The sequence below is a fragment of the Diplotaxodon limnothrissa genome, linkage group LG20, assembly GCF_057381915.1.
Source record: "Diplotaxodon limnothrissa isolate DT_005_m linkage group LG20, D_limnothrissa_male_GT1.1, whole genome shotgun sequence".
Taxonomy (NCBI): Eukaryota; Metazoa; Chordata; class Actinopteri; order Cichliformes; family Cichlidae; genus Diplotaxodon; species Diplotaxodon limnothrissa.
The window spans coordinates 14,730,489-14,750,100 of record NC_140615.1 but is presented as its reverse complement, the minus strand read 5'-3'; the positions used below and the strand labels follow the sequence as shown (position 1 = coordinate 14,750,100).

Genomic DNA, 19,612 nt, shown 5'->3' with positions numbered 1-19,612 from the left:
TTCTGACTCTGGGAACTGATAAAAGACCGGATCCAGATGACCTGAGGGATCTGGATGGTTCATACTGGGTCAGGAGGTCATTGATGTATTTTGGTCCTAAACCATTCAGAGCTTTATAGGCCAGCATCAGAACTTTAAAGTCTATCCTCTGACGGACAGGCAGCCAGTGTAAAGACCTCAGAGCTGGACTGATGTGGTCCACTTTTTTGGTCTTAGTGAGGACTCGAGCAGCAGAGTTCTGAATGAGCTGTAGTTGTCTGACTGATTTTTTAGGTAGACCTGTAAAGATGCTGTTACAGTAATCAAGCCTACTAAAGATGAATGCATGGACTAGTTTTTCCAGGTCCTGTTGAGACATCAGATCTTTTATCCTTGATATATTCTTGAGGTGATAGTAAGCTGACTTTGTTATTGTCTTAATGTGTTTTTCTAAGTTTAGGTCTGCATCCATCACTACACCCAAATTTCTCGCCTGGTTTGTGGTTTTTAGATGTATAGATTGAAGTTCTCTGGTGACCTGTAATCGTTTTTCTTTAATCGTTTCTTTCTTTAACATGTGTTGCTTGTGTCGATCTCTTAGTTTTAAAATCTGACATACTCTTTTTTTAACTAGAAACATTTAAAGTTTTGCATATGATTTTTAACTTATCACATTCTGGCTTTCCCCCAACATTTTAAAAGCCTTTCATCTTTTTTTTTAAGCTAATTTAATTACCTATTGACTCTTTTAAATTAAAGCTAACAGATGAAAGATAAGCAGGCAAGCCACACTTTGGAACCAAAAGGAAAAATCACAATACCATTGGCAGTGTTATTCTATAATATAAAGACACATATTCACAATGCGTAAACACACCATCACCAAAAAACATACATTTGTTGCAACTGAGATCCCGTGTTTTAGAGAAATAAACATTGCATTGACAGAATGCATCTTTATGATGACCAGAAACGGGATGATTGCATGTTTGGGTTTGTAAATGGATCCTCTACATGCTGCGAGAAAGAAAAAAAAAGTAAACTGAGGGAGTAAGAAAGAGAATATTCTCGCTGCTTACTATTTGGAAGCTTACTCATGCTGGAACCTCAGGCGCCAGCGGAGCCTCGGCACCACAAACACGAGAGCTGGTAAACACTGACCAGAGTGAGTAGCCATCAAGCTCCAGGGTATGATATGGACAACAGATGCCGGGGTGTGGAAATGGGCCTTCAGATGGTTTTGGAAGAATGGAGCTATGATACCACAAAACACAATATCAGCTAGCCACCCAGCCCTGGGATATAAACACTGGCAGGGCCACAGACAGAGAAGCAACAGAGAGAAAGAAAGAAGAGTGCTTTTAAAGGGATTTCCACCATTATGTGGGGGTGGTATTCAGAAAGGGACCAGTGATGACTATGGGGCCATATACTATGACACCGTAAACACACATAATGGTCATAATGGCCATGGCAAAAACCTTGCATGGGAACATAATTTTAACTAATAGTATCCAAGAAAGTGGTGTTCCCCCAGAATTTTCTATCTGTTTGTCTGAATTCCTCTAAAATACAGCTTTTATATGTAATAACACCTAAAGTGAAGGTGGACAGACATTCACAGTACTAGAGTACGGACTTGAGTAAGAGACGCAGAGGGGGTTAGAGATAGAGCAAATCACAGCAGCTTATGCACCAATTCTGAACAATTTGCAACCACAATAGTGTAGCTGTATCTTGTAGAGGCTAATATGTATATATGTTTCTATGTTTCCATGTGTAGCTTTATTAGTAAAGGCACTGATAGTGACGAGAACTTAAGTGAAACTTTAACCCAACTCGTCTTGGAGTTAGGAGAGAGTGTTAGGGAATCTGCATACACTGAGCTTGATGAGTTCCTCAGAAAGGAAAACATCAACAAAGCCACGAAACTGGTATAACCAGCTGTATGTAAAGCAGTGGACCAATATTGGACCGATTGTTCCATGACTTATATTCTACCATAGGCCTCTGTCGCACCGGCCTAGAGAGGGTTTGGCGACAAGCTGGGAAAGTCTCGCTGTTAGGGAAAACTATATTCCCCAACTGGTTGGCAAGTCGTTGCTGGTTGTTGCTAGGTGAAATCAGTTGCAAGTTGCACTTCCCGTGGAGTCACTTAGAGTCTGGTCTCTAAGCCTGAGTGAATTGGGCTTTAGCCATTAATTCATAGCAATTGCCAGTAACCACCTGCCAATCGTTCTGGGAAAAGAGATTCTACCCTAGCAACTGGTAGTTGCCAGATGGTCACGACTGGTCTCTACGGCTGTGTGACTGGGACCATAGGTGCTTCATAGAACAGACTTCAGTAAGTTCAGGAGTTTTGCCTCAGATGAACTATATTAGGATATGTATATGAGTACTATACCTTTAAGCTAGTATAAATGAAAGAATGCAGTGGATCTTATATTTATTTAGTTGTCCACTTTTATAAAAAATTTCCTCTGACATGGAAGAATGAATTTCTATTGGAAGCTCTGAAAATATCTTGAAAGTATAAAAGTGTGGCAACACATAAAATGATAACCAGTGCTCAGTGAGCCTCTGGGCATGCAGAGACGCCACAGTGTGGAAATGGGACCTCAGGCAGATTTGGACTCATGTTTGCAGTGATTTGACACAACACGACTACATTCAGAGGCACATAACCACCGGTCCCTGGGTTATGTAAAGCACAGACACCCCGAAGTTGAAAACGGACCTCAGGCGTTTTGGATTCTTTAAGAAAGTAATCTGATATAACAGAACTACATTTGTGCTGTAACACACAAGCCTTAAGTCATAACTGCAAAAGACTAGCAGATGTAATTGTTCCACATGAGAAACCAGACTGAGGTTTGACTGAGATCGAGGAACACAAACACTAGAGGATGCATACTACTAAAACATAGAGTCTGCCAGCTTCTAACCACTAACCACTGAATGCTGGAGTTGGTCAGCTAATAGTCTAACATTCAATCTGAACAGCTTTGCTATGTCCCCATTATGCAGTCTGACATTGTTTCATACTGTTTGAATTTTCTCTGACTCTGAGTGGCAGCTTTGAATGGGAATGTGGAATTTGAGTTTTGACAATGATGAAAAGCATCACAGCTAGTAAAGAACCATTGCATTAGACCATTATATTGCACTGTTGGTCATATAACATATTATATACTGTAACATGGATGGAAAACAATCTACTAAATCTTATTGCACATTTTTCTTCTTTTGCTTGGCCACTTCTTTTAAGTACCACTGAGCGGGAATCACTTGGTGGTAAAGTACTGGGGCATCACTCTGTGGTGATGTGACCTTTTATATTACAGGCCTAACCACAGTGTAGCCACATCAAATCATCAGTATTACAGCAGTGGTTTCCTCGTAGTCTGTCATCCGGCATCTACAAACATTTTATTTGCGGGCACAATCCTGCTGTGGACTGAATGGTAACCAATAGCACATGGGAGCCATGGAAGGGCAGATAGAAACTGGGAAAGGTATTTATGTGGTCAGAAAATGGTTCGAGAGTTCTGCTAACTAAACTGTCTGAGACAAATGTTATTGAAACATTTATCATTGTTCAGCGCTTTCAAAGAGAATATGAATTGTGTTCAGATTCAGATCACAATAACATTAAAAGGCTTTTATTTTCAGGGGCATCACCTTTATATTGAGAGACTTTGAACACTTACCTGGTGGTACTATGAAGATGCACCAAAACACCTGCCGTAAATAGTGAAAGCAGTGTTGGTTTGGAAAGACTGATTTCGACAATAAAGTGTTATTTTAAAATGACAGTGTGACAACATTAGTGTTTATAATCACAGACACTAAGAAACTGCTTGGCATTAAAATGCAAACATATAAAAACCTATTTTTAACCCACAACTGCATGAAGTTCGTGAAGCTTTGAAAGTTTAAAACGCAGCTTTTGCTGTGTGTCCAATTTAACCCTTTAATATCTTGGCTATTTTTTGAAATTCCCACCTCGACAAATACAAAACTGAGCCACTGTTGAGTCAAAAATCGAATCTTAATTTTAAGATTAGACTTAACTAACTGTTACGGGGTCATTGGATCAGATTGGGTTTGCCGTGTAATCTCGCCCATCGGTGATCTGGGACATCGCAGAATACATGCTGTCATGCCGGCCATGCTTGTTGTCTTTTTTGAGATCTTGCAGTTCCAGCAAGAGAATGTAAACAGATGCAACAAAGTATTTTGCCAGACCAGAAGAGAAAACAAGAGACGGAGCTAAGCACGGCTTTTTGCACAGACCATCACTGTTCTAATCTAATGAGCTTCATGTTGTATTGCAAAGAAAATATATATTTTCTTACTTCCTTTATGTCTATTTATTAGGTTTTGTTGCACTGATGTAACCGGAGCCTTGTCGTCTCGTCTCTCTATATGCTGCACTGGATATAGCAGAGATGACAATAAGAAGTTTACTTTGACTTTGATGTTATTAATGTATTTTTTCTTGTCACCTCCGGCTGAAAACAGCTAAATAAAAGGACAGTGATCACAAAAACGTCATAGTGTTATCCTTAGTTATGCTGCAATAGGTGTAGGCTGCCGGGGGATTCTCATGATGCACTGAGCATTTCTTCTTCAGTCACCTTTCTCAATCACTATGTGTTAATAGACCTCTCTCCATTGAATCATACTTCCACAGCATGTCTTTTGTTCTGTCTTCCTTCTCTCACCCCAACCGGTTGTAGCAGATGGCTGCCCCACCCCCCCGAGCCTGGTTGTGCCGGAGGTTTCTTTCTGTTAAAAGGGAGTTTGTCCTTCCTACTGTTGCCAAAGTCGTTGCTCATCTTTGGGATTGTTGGGTTTTTCTCTGTATAGGGAGTGCAGAATTATTAGGCAAGTTGTATTTTTGAGGAATAATTGTATTATTGAACAACAACCATGTTCTCAATGAACCCAAAAAACTCATTAATATTAAAGCTGAATGTTTTTGGAAGTAGTTTTTAGTTTGTTTTTAGTTTTAGCTATTTTAGGGGGATATCTGTGTGTGCAGGTGACTATTACTGTGCATAATTATTAGGCAACTTAACAAAAAACAAATATATACCCATTTCAATTATTTATTTTTACCAGTGAAACCAATATAACATCTCCACATTCACAAATATACATTTCTGACATTCAAAAACAAAACAAAAACAAATCAGCGACCAATATAGCCACCTTTCTTTGCAAGGACACTCAAAAGCCTGCCATCCATGGATTCTGTCAGTGTTTTGATCTGTTCACCATCAACATTGCGTGCAGCAGCAACCACAGCCTCCCAGACACTGTTCAGAGAGGTGTACTGTTTTCACTCCTGGTAAATCTCACATTTGATGATGGACCACAGGTTCTCAATGGGGTTCAGATCAGGTGAACAAGGAGGCCATGTCATTAGTTTTTCTTCTTTTATACCCTTTCTTGCCAGCCACGCTGTGGAGTACTTGGACGCGTGTGATGGAGCATTGTGCTGCATGAAAATCATGTTTTTCTTGAAGGATGCAGACTTCTTCCTGTACCACTGCTTGAAGAAGGGGTCTTCCAGAAACTGGCAGTAGGACTGGGAGTTGAGCTTGACTCCATCCTCAACCCGAAAAGGCCCCACAAGCTCATCTTTGATGATACCAGCCCAAACCAGTACTCCACCTCCACCTTGCTGGCGTCTGAGTCGGACTGGAGCTCTCTGCCCTTTACCAATCCAGCCACGGGCCCATCCATCTGGCCCATCAAGACTCACTCTCATTTCATCAGTCCATAAAACCTTAGAAAAACCAGTCTTGAGATATTTCTTGGCCCAGTCTTGACGTTTCCGCTTGTGTGTCTTGTTCAGTGGTGGTCGTCTTTCAGCCTTTCTTACCTTGGCCATGTCTCTGAGTATTGCACACCTTGTGCTTTTGGGCACTCCAGTGATGTTGCAGCTCTGAAATATGGCCAAACTGGTGGCAAGTGGCATCTTGGCAGCTGCACGCTTGACTTTTCTCAGTTCATGGGCAGTTATTTTGTGCCTTGGTTTTTCCACACGCTTCTTGCGACCCTGTTGACTATTTTGAATGAAACGCTTGATTGTTCGATGATCACTCTTCAGAAGCTTTGCAATTTTGAGACTGCTGCATCCCTCTGCAAGATATCTCACTATTTTTGACTTTTCTGAGCCTGTCAAGTCCTTCTTTTGACCCATTTTGCCAAAGGAAAGGACGTTGCCTAATAATTATGCACACCTGATATAGGGTGTTGATGTCATTAGACCACACCCCTTCTCATTACAGGGATGCACATCACCTAATATGCTTAATTGGTAGTAGGCTTTCGAGCCTATACAGCTTGGAGTAAGACAACATGCATGAAGAGGATGATGTGGACAAAATACTCATTTGCCTAATAATTCTGCACTCCCTGTATGTATTATTGTAGGGTCTACAATATAAAGCGCCTTGAGGCAAATGTTGTTGTGATTCGGTGCTGTATAAATAAAACTGAATTGAACTGAGTAGAGACCAATGAACCTGTTTGACATTAAAATTATTATGACCAAAAACTTAAATCCTCTATTTATTGAAGCTTCAAGTAAGAACGGCCTGTCCACATAGCCTATTTTCACTGACAAATGTAACAATCAACTGTCATATATTCAACACTGCACGGTTTAGCTAGTGAGCCACTTTTTGCCAATGTGTTAATTACACTATTCAAGTCAACAAAATGACTTTCACTGAGCAGAAGTAGGAATTACAATAACAGATACACCTGAAAAAAAAACAAAACAAAAAAAACAGAGACTCTAAAGTTATCACCCATGTTAAAAGTAATATCTGCTACAGGCAGAAAGCTTGTGTGAGTGAAGAGAAATAAAGACATCTGATATTGTCTCCCTCTCTTTCCTTGTCACAGAAATAACAGCGAGATATAAAAGTTTCTACTTTTATATCTTGTTAGACATTCATTAGTCTGTTTCACACAACCTGGACCATTACCATAATATGAAAACACATCACTCACACACCCTCTCCTTCACATTTATGGCAACATAAAACAAACATGCTGTACGCGTCCGCATTCACAAACAGGCTGACTCAAATACAGACGGAAGAATACATCCACACAGCACTAATGATGTCTGAACACACCAATTGTTACTATTAAAGTCAGACCGAGTTGTGAATGAATCATACTATAAAAACTGAAACGTTCCTCGAACTGAGACTTTAATAAGCCTCACGTCTCTGAAAACATATGCACATAGATAATGGATGATAATGAGTTAGGGGACAAAGATTTAACAACTGATATCAAGAACGTGTCACCAGTTTCATTTGTACTTCATAGCCATTTGAGTTTCGCACAGAAAATTCATGACTTTTGTCAAAATTAAAAGATAAGACGCATATTAACCAGACCTCCTCAATACTACATGTAACGACAGCGGCATACAAAAAGCACCATAACTAAAAGACTGTTTAAAAAAAGAAAAAAAAGAAAAAAATAGAAAAGCCAAACAAAGTTTTACGTGGCTCTCTCGCGCTCTCTCTTCCTGGAGTAGCGGTTTGATGTAATAGTGAGTAATAACACCATTTCTGTGCCAAGGGCAGGCGCAAGGTCCCATCATGTGTGCGTTTTAATAGCAACACATTAAAATGGAGCAGCTTTCATTCTGGGTTCAGGACACGTAGGGCTTTCGTGACCACAGGGGCTTCAACAAAGGGAGCTGACGCAACGGCCTATCAAAGTTTGCCATGCCTTGGATCTCCACAGGTGACACGACTGTCTTCACGAGTTGACAAGATTATGCTCAAAGAAGCCGCGCTGCTTTTCTTCGCAGGCGATTTTAGAAACTGTATATCACTTGGAGGCAGTTTCGATCAGAAGACTTTCTTTTGGCTGTCGCTGGTTGCGGCTGGTTGGCATTGGAGGCTTCTCACCCTTTGTCTTTCCAGTGATGTCTCGTGCAGCACTGCATGTGCTTATCCTTACTTACTTTGAAGTCTCACATTTGCATCGGTGGAATCAGTGGACTTAATTATCTTCAGAGCAGAGTTACATTTCAGTTCAAACAGCAAGTGAAAGATAAAAGTTTTAGTAAATGTTTTTTCGCCTACTGTACACCTCAGGAAATAACGTGAGAAAATACAGATCTCTCTGCTGCTGCTTTGACAAAAAGCATTATGACCATCAATGAGTCAAAAGTGTAGTTTCCACAGTTCCTCCCCTCAGAAGCTTTTGTCTTTAATTCTATAACTTTATTTTAAAAAAAAGTGAAATAAGTACTTGTAATTCTAATGGATTGAAGATCATTAAAGACCGAGTGCGTTGCAAACAACACAAAATACACACATCAAAAACGTTGTGGGTTTTTTTTTTTCTGAATAATATCATCCCCAAGAAACACAGGGTGAAAAAATTAGTTTGAGGCAGGGACCCAACACTTTCTCACTCCCAAAGCGTAACATTTTATGCTAAGTGACAAACCGTTGATATGTTACACTTCTGGGCACCTGACACGTTCATATATTACGAAATCAGAAAAATCAGGAAACAGGAAACTGCTTGGAATGAATACAGAAGAGGATTAGGGCCACTGGAAATAAAAGTGGGAACGTCTTTTTTTTTTTCTTCTTTTACAGAATTCTGAGAAAAAAATCAGAGTTCTAGAAAAGAAGAAAAAAACTAGATGTCCCATAGTCCCATAACCCGGCGTGTGGCATAAGAACGTGGACGGTCACCTTTCGCGTTCCTCAGGAACGCCGCGGGACTTGACAAAATGTCACTGTATTACGCCTCGGGAGTGAGAACGTGCTGAGAGACCACATCTCAGGAAGTGGAGAGATCCTTTCAGAGACCCAGAGCGACGTCTACCTCTGTATCTAAACTAGTATTATTTTACTATTGCCATATCATTGTATATTTAGCACGGGAATGTCTTGAGCCACAGCACACCTGTAAATTGCAGCGGTCTGACTGGTCAGATCTGTTTATTCAGATCGGAAAAATCGGAAAAATCAAGCTTTTTTGAAAAAAAATAAACGCAGCAAATTTGTCCATTTAATCCAAAAACAGCTGCAAAAACAGGTGAGTTCAAAGATTATTTAAAAAACACAAACTTGCGTCCTTTTTAAGCTATAATGTATTATTTATATATTAGATTCATTAAAACACTGCTACACAATGAAAATTCAAAAATGAGGGCTAAATCATTTTATCACGCTTAAAATTCTCCTCAATTAAGGTGCTGTGATACGAGACCACAACTCAACCAGTTTAAAGAACTCACTTCTTTATTAAGGAAAAAAATCATCAGAGGTGGTTTCTATTAATTTCCAATGCAGCATCATTGTTAGTTAGTTATATTAAAAATGTTTCTGTTATTTGGAGCACACTCAGACTCATGTGAAAGGTCACCAAGCTCATTCCTGTCTTTCCATGAACCTGGAAACTTTTTCACATTAACTGTAGAAAATGTGACCAATGAGTCTGAGTGTGTTGCATTTTATTTCAGTTTTGATGCATTTGTGTGGGAGGGTGTCAAAAAAAAAAAGGCTGAATGTTTTTAATTATGTGTGTTACTCACACAGAGTGGATCAGACACCTGTAGAGTAATAGATGCCATTTACTCTCACATTCTACACTACAAAATGCTAAATGACCCAGTACTCCACAGTCAAGTACAAAGTGACAACTGTCAAAAAGCAGCTACACACAGAACAGCCGTACAAGCATCTGAAAGTATCCTAGCATGCTCTCTCACACATACACTATCTGTATATCTCAAAGCCGGTCATGTTCACAGTGGGTGGTACCAACTTTTAAGTGTGCAGCCTTAACAGGCAGACACACTTACTTACCTTGGTGATCTTGGGGTGGGTGCAGCGGCTGTTTCCAGATGTGGCGTGCATCCACCCTCCACCTTCTGCCAGCTGGAGGGGGAGGTGGGAATTGCCTCCTCCGGTGCACTCCTGCCTGAGGGAACACTTCCTGTCCTGAACACACCAACCGCACTCAAACCTGGGGTTGGCCTTCAGGCACATACCACAGCTGTCCCGCAATGCCCTGCACTTGTACAGGTGAGCTGGTGGAGAGACAGAAACATATGCAATAGGATTTGAGCTGTAATCAAACATTATTGTAAAGCAGTTGCTGTGAAGGATAAAATTATGGTCAAAGGGGTGAACAACAGTCATAATAATGGCTACCTTTGCTTGGTAGGAATTAATTTATGGCTATGGCATGTAAAGGTTTACACAAATGGCATGCTAGTCACCCCGTTTCCAAAATCAGTGTGAAAATGATGTTCTGTTGTCATTTTTGCTCATGTGTTTGAGATCATTATCCTGTTGCATGACCTACTTTAGGTAAGTGTAACTGTCAGACAGATGGCTTAACATCTGACACGAGAATACTGTGAACAGAGGGTTTATGGTCAACTCAGCAGCTGCAAGGTGCCCAGGTTCTGTGGCTGCAGAACACCACCGAGCTTGACAGAGGGTATGAGCTATTTGTGCTGGTGTGCTGTGTTTGAGTATTCAGGCCAAATATCTCCACTTTGGTCTCGCCTGTCCAATGGACGTTGTTCTAAAAGGCCTTTGGCTTTTTCAAATGCAATTTTGCAAAGTTAAGCCATGGTGACATGGTCTTTATCTTGGAAACCCTCCAGAAAAGCTAGACTTTTAGTTCTTTTTCTAATTGTGCTGTCTTGGATATTAAAATCTAAATTCTAAGGCCTGTATAGTCTGAGATATTTTTTTTTTTAGTTTCTCTGAGCTGTGCACTGCATGGGAGGTGGATTTGGGATTTTGGACATTTTTCTTGGATGTTTACAATGTTTGATGAATGAACGCATAACCCTTTTCAGACTGCAGCAACAATTGCTTCTTTCAGATGATTGCTGATGGTAACGCACACCACAATGCTCCAGACCAGCAAACTGCCAAAACTCCTTTTTATTTTTAACATACAGTTGCTTGTGTTATGACCCAGGTCATTGGTGCTGTGTGGTGCTGTTACTGGAAGAGGGAATGAGGCCAGCTACAAATTGGGACCTGACTGGGCCGGCAGCCTCTCCTACTACTTCCTGTTTCCAGTGAGCTGCGCGTTTGGGGCCCTTGTGGCGTGTGACAGAGCTGAGCTGCAGTAAAAACAGTTTAGAGAGTCGTATCTGGACATGGTAGCTGTAGGGGTGGGAAGCCGTTTCTTTTACAACCTTCTACCCGAAACTTTTGAATCAACCCGAATCGGGTTGATTCACTATAGGCAAGTTAGTTCTGATTCATTTCCAGTGTATTTTGTTTGTTGTTTTGGCCATGCCCACCCTGATGCTCGCTACCTGTCAAGTTAATAAAATGACTAGTCATTGTAAAGCTGTGGCTGTGTGATTTACTACTTTTTATTATTTTTCTTGTGTTGCACTCCAGCCCCCCCCCCCCCCCAGGCCGGTGTGTAACACTTGTGATTTGCACCATGTGGCTAAAAAAAACAAAAAACATTGACTAACAATTTTAGCTTGTTTAAATTAATAGAAAAATATCTTTTAGCGCCAAGCTAGCTCACAGCCCGATTTACAGGCTTTTATGCTAGGCTAAGCTAACTAACCACTGCCAAATTTTTCATTTAGCAAAGGCAGTCTTTACCTAATTTTTTAATTTAAGGAGAAAGCACTCCAGCAGACTTCCAAAAACAATAAATAAATGCTTCGTTTATGTATTCCAGGACCCTACATTTATCTTATTGAGCAGGCTATCTGTCATGTTTCAAATTTTGAGAAACGTTATATTCAGCATGATGTTCATGAAATATTTGATGAACAGAAAGTTTTTTAAGTTGTTCATTTGAAAGAAAGCAGCAGTGGCAAGAAAAAAAAAAGCAATCAGGAGTTTCTGTGTATGAGGAAGAGAAAGAGCAAAGGAACAGCATAAATGAATGTTAATCACCCACACAACACCTAAAACCTTCAGTAGGTGATTATTACCACTCCGAGGCTGTGCCGATGAGAAAATAACTGTTTCCGCAGATAAATGGAGGGAAAAAAATTAACAAGCCACCAAGAGGGATATCACAGAAATTAATTCAACAGGTAATGTCTTCAAACGCCAATAGGGAATTGATAATTTGTTGTGTTAAAAAAAACAACAACACATTCCTCCCCAAACTCTGCAGAGTGGGGAAAAAAGTCATTAAAAGTAAAACTGAATAAATAAATAGATAAATAAATAAATTAAAACCTCAAACACCTAAGAAGCTGGAGGAGAGGGAGATGAAAGGAAGCAGGGAGGAGGATAAATTTTAGCTGTGCTTGTTAACAAAACAGCAACAAGGATTGTTATGAATTTAAAGATGGTGTGGGGCCCCGCGAGGCCGAGAGAATCAGAGAGAACACAGCGAGCCAAAAAAGGGAGAGGAAATGAGAGACAGAGAGAGACCTTATTCAACAGAGAGTGTGAGAGTCCATGCAAACAAGACAGCTGAACGTACCAGAAATGTTTTTTTGGTTTTCTTTTACTTCTGTTTTGTCATCTGCTTATCAGCATCATAATTATCTCAGTCGCTGCAACATTGTCAAAACCTGCCGGCAGGTTTGTTTGCCGTCACACCAGTTAAACAGATGAAGTGGAAAAACAGAGATGGGGGGGGGGGGGAGCACGAGAACATGTAACAAGCTCTTCCCGCCTTCTACTCTCTGTCAGACAGACAGCAGCCGGACTTCAAAGCGAGCCTCTTCCATATCCATCTGCCCGCCTCGGCCCTCGGCTCGGCCTAATCTGATTAGCTACGGCTCGTCTTAAAAGTAGCGCGACGCTAATTAATCTGAACCAAATGAATGATTTAATTAACATTAACATCTCCACTTTACACCGGGGCAAATCTGGGCCGGCGCCGAGCGGCTCTGCCTCAGACGAATGACACGGCTCTGATTCAGGAAGAGGGAGACGGGGATGGAACTGGGAGGGATTATTAGAGGATGGAGAGAAGAAGAAGGGAAAAAAAGGAGGAGAACGCCTTTATGAAGACTGTATGAATGAGGACGGATTTAGAAAGCACGCTTTTAAGAAGCGTGCTGATGTTTGTGTTGTGTTTGAAGAGCAAACCACTACCTTTGGATGCCTGCCTGCACGGATTCTCGCCAGGCACCACCACCTCGAAGTCGCAACAACAGGAACATTTGTGTCGAGTTCACACTGACATATACACCGCGTCGCAGATCCTTGGATTTCACACTCTCGGAGAAAAACGCCACTCCGTGTTATGCAAAGTACTCGCTGTGGCACACAGTCCCTGGGGCCCGATTCACAAGAGTTACCTGGATAATGTTTGCCATATCGTCAAAGCTGAATAATTGGATGTCAGAAACCCTATTATGAGTTTTATTCCAGGTTAAACCTGTAGAAACTTGTTAAAAAAAAAAGAGAAAAAATGTGCTATGTTCATAATTTGCAAAAATGACCCCCTCCCCCCTCCAAATTCTTCACAGCTTACACCTGTGAAGTGTTTATTTTCAAAGAATCAACCATGAGCTGTGAGGAAATGTGGGAATTAAAGCTAATAATGGATTATGTAACAAAAGCAGAGATTCTAACCCTTAAATAGTAAAAGCAATGTTACATTTCAGTCCTTTCTATAATTGTATATATTTCCCACCACTCTAGTTGATTTCAAACTTGTGTATTTCTTCCTCTTGCTGTGGCGTTGTGGATCATGCTTTTTGCACTATAGACCTCAGTTGAAAACTGTAAACCAGGGCTAAAAAAAGCACCAGCTCCCTGCAGCACTCTAAGAAGTTATATTACATTATATTAATCATCTTTAAAAGTTTGTCTTTTGACTGACAGAAAACAGAATTTAGCCTTCGAGAAATGGACTTTTTGCTAACTGCATTAGGGATCTCCATCCGGCTACTTGCCCGCTGGCCTTGTTACCCACTGAATTTAACCGCACACGCTGGTTTATGTGAAGCTGGACTTCTTCATTGTCATCCACTGCTGAATGATGCAGTGAAAGGAAACACACAAGCAGATTTGATTTAAGACAACAGAAACACTGTGTACCAAAGAACCTGCAAGTATTTTAATCTCTCCACAGTTTATTACCGAGGCCTTTCAAATCCAAACAGCAACAGCTGCCTAGAAAAAAAAAATGGAATAAAACAATATTTCTAAGAGAGGATCTGTCATACTAATTTCCAGCATCATCTTTTTACTGTGGGTGGCTGAGGCTGGCTCAGGAGGAAGAGTAGGGCATCTAATCAGGAGGTTAGTGGTTTGTTCCCTGGCAGCTCCAGTCTGCATGCCAAAGTATCCTTGGGGTAAAAAAGTGCTTGTGTGAATGAGAGACGCTGTGTAAAGCTGTTAAGCAGAGTTGAAAAATAATAACCAGTCCATTTACTCTTAGACTCAACTAGAGTTGCTTTGCATGAGGCACAGTTCTAATTATCTTTGTGTTACAGTGAGCTTTACCAGAGCCCCTCAACTCATGCTCATGTAAAGCCAACCGGCTTTAAATCCACGTGAGCATCTACCAGTGTAAGCATATGCTGTACTAACACATCTGAAACAATTAGAACATGGTGAAGTTCATTGTTTTGTAATTTAATTCAAAAAGTAAAAAAAAAACAAAAAACCCACTAAATTCTGTAGTCTACTTTATAACTAATCAAATTCAGGCTTGTGACAATCAGAAATCCTGTAGCTTCAATTATCACAGTATATGTTATACGAATAATTCCCAAGATCAATCAATATGGGGCAGGGATAGCTCAGTAGGTAGTGTGGTCGCCCCATGATCGGAAAGTCGAGGGTTTGAATCCACTAAACGGCTACCCTGATGTACCCCTGAGCAAGGTACTGTCCCTACACACTGCCCCCCAGGCGCCTGATTGGTGGCTGCTCACTTCTTCAGTGAATGGGTTAGATGCAGAGAGAGTATTTTCCCCACTGGGATCAATAAAGTATGCATTATTATTAAAAAAGGCCTTACAACGATGTCCATCTCCTGAAAAGTATGTTTCTGTACTTGGTTGGAGCCTCAGTGCACTCCTACCTTCTTCTAAGTTCTTGAATAGACTTTATTGGAAAGAAGGCTGCAGCCCTCCCTGTTGCTTCAATACCTTGCTTGGATCACATCACACTTTTCACTTCCAGTAAACTTCATATTAATATACAAATATTCATATTAATATACAAATGCACTAGTATATGACAGAAACAACAAAAAGCATACCAGATCCATTTTAGCATCTATGCAATTATATAATTGTGGCTTAAAAACATTTACAATACATTAAGAGTCAAATGTCAGGCAGCACACGCAATCAAATATTTCACCTATAACCTTCCCAAAATCATGCAACTCCAGCGGTGAATACCCAAAGGTAACAGGTAACACAAACACAAAACGTTGATAGTTTGACAAATCTTAAATACACACAAACATGCTAACACTGTGGCCTTGCACAAACACAGAACCATCAGAGTTTTGTGTTATCTGTTACCTATTCAATGCTGGATTTACTATCAGCCTTTAGGATACATATATTACTGTAAATTCCTAAAAAAAACTCATGTCCAATGCTTAAAAATGTCAAAAACTTGTGTAAAACTAAAAGTCATTAAGCAAATAATCTGAATTTATACCCAAAATTTGAGCCGGCACAGCGAAGTAAAAAAGAAATTAATCAAGCATAGTGTTCAACAACTAAAACTAAATTTTTCATTCAGGAATAGAAGTAAAAAACTGTAATTTGGCATCGCAATTAAAAAAAAATAATAATGTGCTTTACTATTTTACAATTTTTTTCCCCGCTTTGTTGTAAAACGGTGAAATTTGAAAATCCATGGATAACAACAGTAATTATATTTTAGCATTCAAAATGTAATTTCAGTTAAAGAGTGTGCTCATACTGGTGGATTAACCACGATACAAACATAACAAATTATTTTGGTGATTACCAGTACAGTTAATTTAGGTCAGATTTGGCATAAACATACATCGGTTAATACTATATGGTCCAAACTCCTACTGTGTTTGAGACCTCATCTTAATTTTATTGCTGTAGTGACTGTTAGTGGTAGCAAATGTCATTATTACATTGTTTCTTCAGAATATGGATGTCTTAACAATCTTTATTATTTGATGGAGTAGCTCATTGCTCAAAGAGCAGCACCTGCAGATTCTCTGATAAATGTGGGTCTGTATTGCTTCCTTGACACTCTTCACAGTTAAAAAGTCATTAAATCTACAGTTAAAAATTACAGCAATGACTCCATCAAGCTGATTGGATAAAAATGCGATCATTTAGTTCATCGCGACAGCTACAATATTGCGCCGCACGTGCCAAACGCAGCAGGTTTAATCCCCGAGGAGGATGTCTCGGCACAGGCGGAAAACCTTAAAAGAGGAAATTTTAAACAAAAAAACACGGCACAGGCAGGAGAATTAGGTCGTGACCAATATGCAGCTAATTTCCGAGCCATCTGAAAGTGAATGGCACGTCTAACATCTGTCAAAAAGAGGTCAGATACAGCACAAAGGCTGCCAGATTAAAATGTGCAAGGGTGTCAGTTTTTTAAGAGCGAAAACAAAACGCGAGACAGAAAGCAGCAGAGAGGGTTCGTTCATCTGAGGCTGCACGTGCATCCGCAGCCAAAGACTGTATGACACACTTGAGAGCAAGACTTTTATTATCTTGTGTAATGGGACGTCTAAAATCATTAGCCTCTACCACCCAATATATTACACTTGATAAAGAATTTAGAATTGGTAATTGTTTTCCACTTCATGCACAAATAGCGATTAAAAATAATAAATCCCATCCCTCCATGTCGCTTTCTGTTTTTCTTTATCAATCCCTTTACTCACATCTACACCCCCACACCCACACCCCGCCATTACGTAGCGCATTTATCAACCTGTCATCCACCCATCGCTCTTCCTCTTCATCCTTTCTTCTGCCTATTGCGTTCTCCATTTGTTTATCTTCCTCTCTAACATCCATCCCTATTAATTTCTGCGTTGGGATGTTTGTTTGTTATCATCGCTATCCATCAATCACTCCCTCTGCCCTTCTTTTCTTCTTTTAAATCCCTAATTCGTGAACAGTGTTTTGCCAAACCACTGGTACACTTTCACCTTTCTCCCTGACGGTCTGTCAAAAATGAAATTGCAGATTTCTTACGGAGGAGGACAGCTGCGCACGCTTGTTGTTGCTTCGCAGAAAATCATTACAAGCAAATAAACAAGCGGGGCCGATTCGTCTTCTTTTTTTTTTCTTGCAGTAACAATGCTTACATGCTTCCCCAAGGGGAGATGACAATAAAGAAGGAGGCGTCAGAGAAGCACAGAGAAGAGAAAGCTCTCTACCTTTAATGTTGAACGGGTTGTCGATGACAAAGTTTCCATTCCACACCACAGACAGGTCAACCGGCAGGTCGCTGATGTCGCTGCCCTCGTAGTCGTACTGCAGGGAAGAGAAAAACAAGACCAGGAACGCGTGAGAAATTGTTCTTCTATAATGGATTGAATGCAAATTGGGAATTGTGTGGGATATAGTGTCATCTGCATAGTGATTCAGCCAGACTTGCTCGTTGCAGGCAGGGAAAGAGCGAAAGAACGCACGCGAGCGGAATTCCATATCCGCCAAAACAGACATATTTCATGGATGCACGTAGAGAAAAACAAAAAACAGATGGGTTACAGTTGAACGGGCATGGAAGAATGCAGGCGGACGAGGGGAGGGAGAGAGGCGATGCGGAAAAGGAGAGGTGGTCAAAGACGGCAAGGCAGCCAGAAATCAAAGAGTGCTATGTATGTGAGAGGACCTTATTCATTTACACATGAGCTAAGTGGTGGGATGAGGGTAAGCGAAAGATAAGATACGGAGCGGTGTAAAGTGAAATTGGCATTTCCAATTTGCTCACTGACACACTGGATTTGGTAGATGGAGCTCAGGCATGCTGTATGGGCAATGGGGCCTGAGACATGCGCACACACACACACACAAACTTGTGATACAAACTGAACTTTTCTCCACTACTGTGGAGTTGATCTGCTGTTGTTGTTCACATCTGCTGGACAAAGTTAATAAACTCCTTTTTCTTAAACCCCCCCCCCAATTGGAATTGCGATTGCTGCCGGGATTACTCTTAGCATCTGTTTTATTCCAATTCAGGACCTCATACTTGCTGTGGGGAGGAGGTTGAAGGAAATAATAATGTGATACTTGAGTGTTTTAAAATAAGAATAAAAATGCTGTTTTGTCGCGAAGAGCAGGTTTTTTTGCTAGTGTCATTTTTAAACCTTCTTAATCCCCAAAATTCTCTCCATCAAGGAAACGCTTGTCCAGGCTTCGCTCTTGATCTTGATATCTAGTGTCCTTCTTCTCCATCTCTGGCCACAAGATTCCTTTTCTTCTGCTCACTTATAGACAGTTACTCCAGTTGTTCCGCTGTCTATGACTTCATCTACTTGGGGAAAGCTGCCAGAAGTCACTAGTCTTTTTCCAGATTTGGTTGTACAACCCACTATTCACATTTGTATCCCGAGGCTGACAGAACTGCAGAGTGAAAGCAATTAAAAGCTTATGGGGAACCAAACTAAATGCGAATGCGCCCTTGTTCTATGGCCACAACACTACATTGTACAATCAATGATACAAACTTCCCTAGTGTCCATTTAAGGCAGGCTAAAGACTGAATTTTGGGGTTATATGACTGCTTTACATTTACCTCTCAAAGACAATCTTTTATAAAGAGTAAGATCAATAACATACAAACATACTAACCTTTGAAATAAACAGATTTGCTTTGATAGAGTAGTCACAGCTTCAGTTATGCTTCTAATGAAAAAGATGAAATACATGGACAAGTTGAGGAAAAAGAAAAACACAAACACGGGGGGAAAAAAAATCAAAGGGAACATTGTAAGCAGCCAGAGAAGAAAAAATGTGGGATTCCTGGATCTTTATTGAGACAATACGATGATGTGATGAACAATGAACCAATGAAACCACAGGATTCTGGGAGGTCAACAGCTCCAGAGAGGAGAGCTTCAACCAGAAGCACTTCTGTCACAAAGAAAAGGCTGACTGAACATATTCCCTTCCCACTAGTTCAATGTGACCCTGACGCACCATGCATGAAGTAGGCTGTTGACTTTATTAGTAACACTATTACATCCCACTGGTTGAAGGACTGTCTATGGAAACCCAATGAAACCACACGACCCACTCACACACACATCCCCACACACTACCTTTCTTCTCTCTGCGGCGTGGCCCCCATTAAACTTTAAGAGTTTCGACTTGTCCGCCTTCCCCAAAACACTGGGCAGGCTTGTTCCCTTGTCAGTCTCTGCCCACCCCGCTGCCTGCCACATCATGCTTTATTCATGCTGTCACATGGTTTAAAATGCTGACACAAACCACATTGTGACACCGTGCCACCCAGTCACACTGAGCATCACCCACTGTCTAACTCGCTTCCTGGGGGACGCTCCGGAGTCCCAGAAAAATGGTAAGCTGATTTAACGCTGAAAAAATAAGACAGGAGGGGAGATGGAAGCCAGGGGAGAAGAGGAAACACAAAGAGACAGAAGCAGCAGAGGAGGAAGCTAAAACCAC

The 19,612-nt window shown here is 40.7% G+C and overlaps 1 protein-coding gene across 1 annotated transcript in view; it reads right to left on the bottom strand.

The window, feature by feature from the left end:
• The window catches only part of LOC146610707 (plexin-A1-like), a 280,809-nt gene that overhangs the window by 82,834 nt on the left and 178,363 nt on the right, over nt 1-19,612 (bottom strand). Inside the window, exons 10-11 of the mRNA XM_085344897.1 lie at nt 17,356-17,452; nt 9,852-10,075 (exon numbers count right to left, since the gene is read on the bottom strand). Of these exons, the coding sequence (XP_085201023.1) occupies nt 9,852-10,075; nt 17,356-17,452 (321 nt within the window). The remainder of the gene's footprint in view (nt 1-9,851; nt 10,076-17,355; nt 17,453-19,612) is intronic.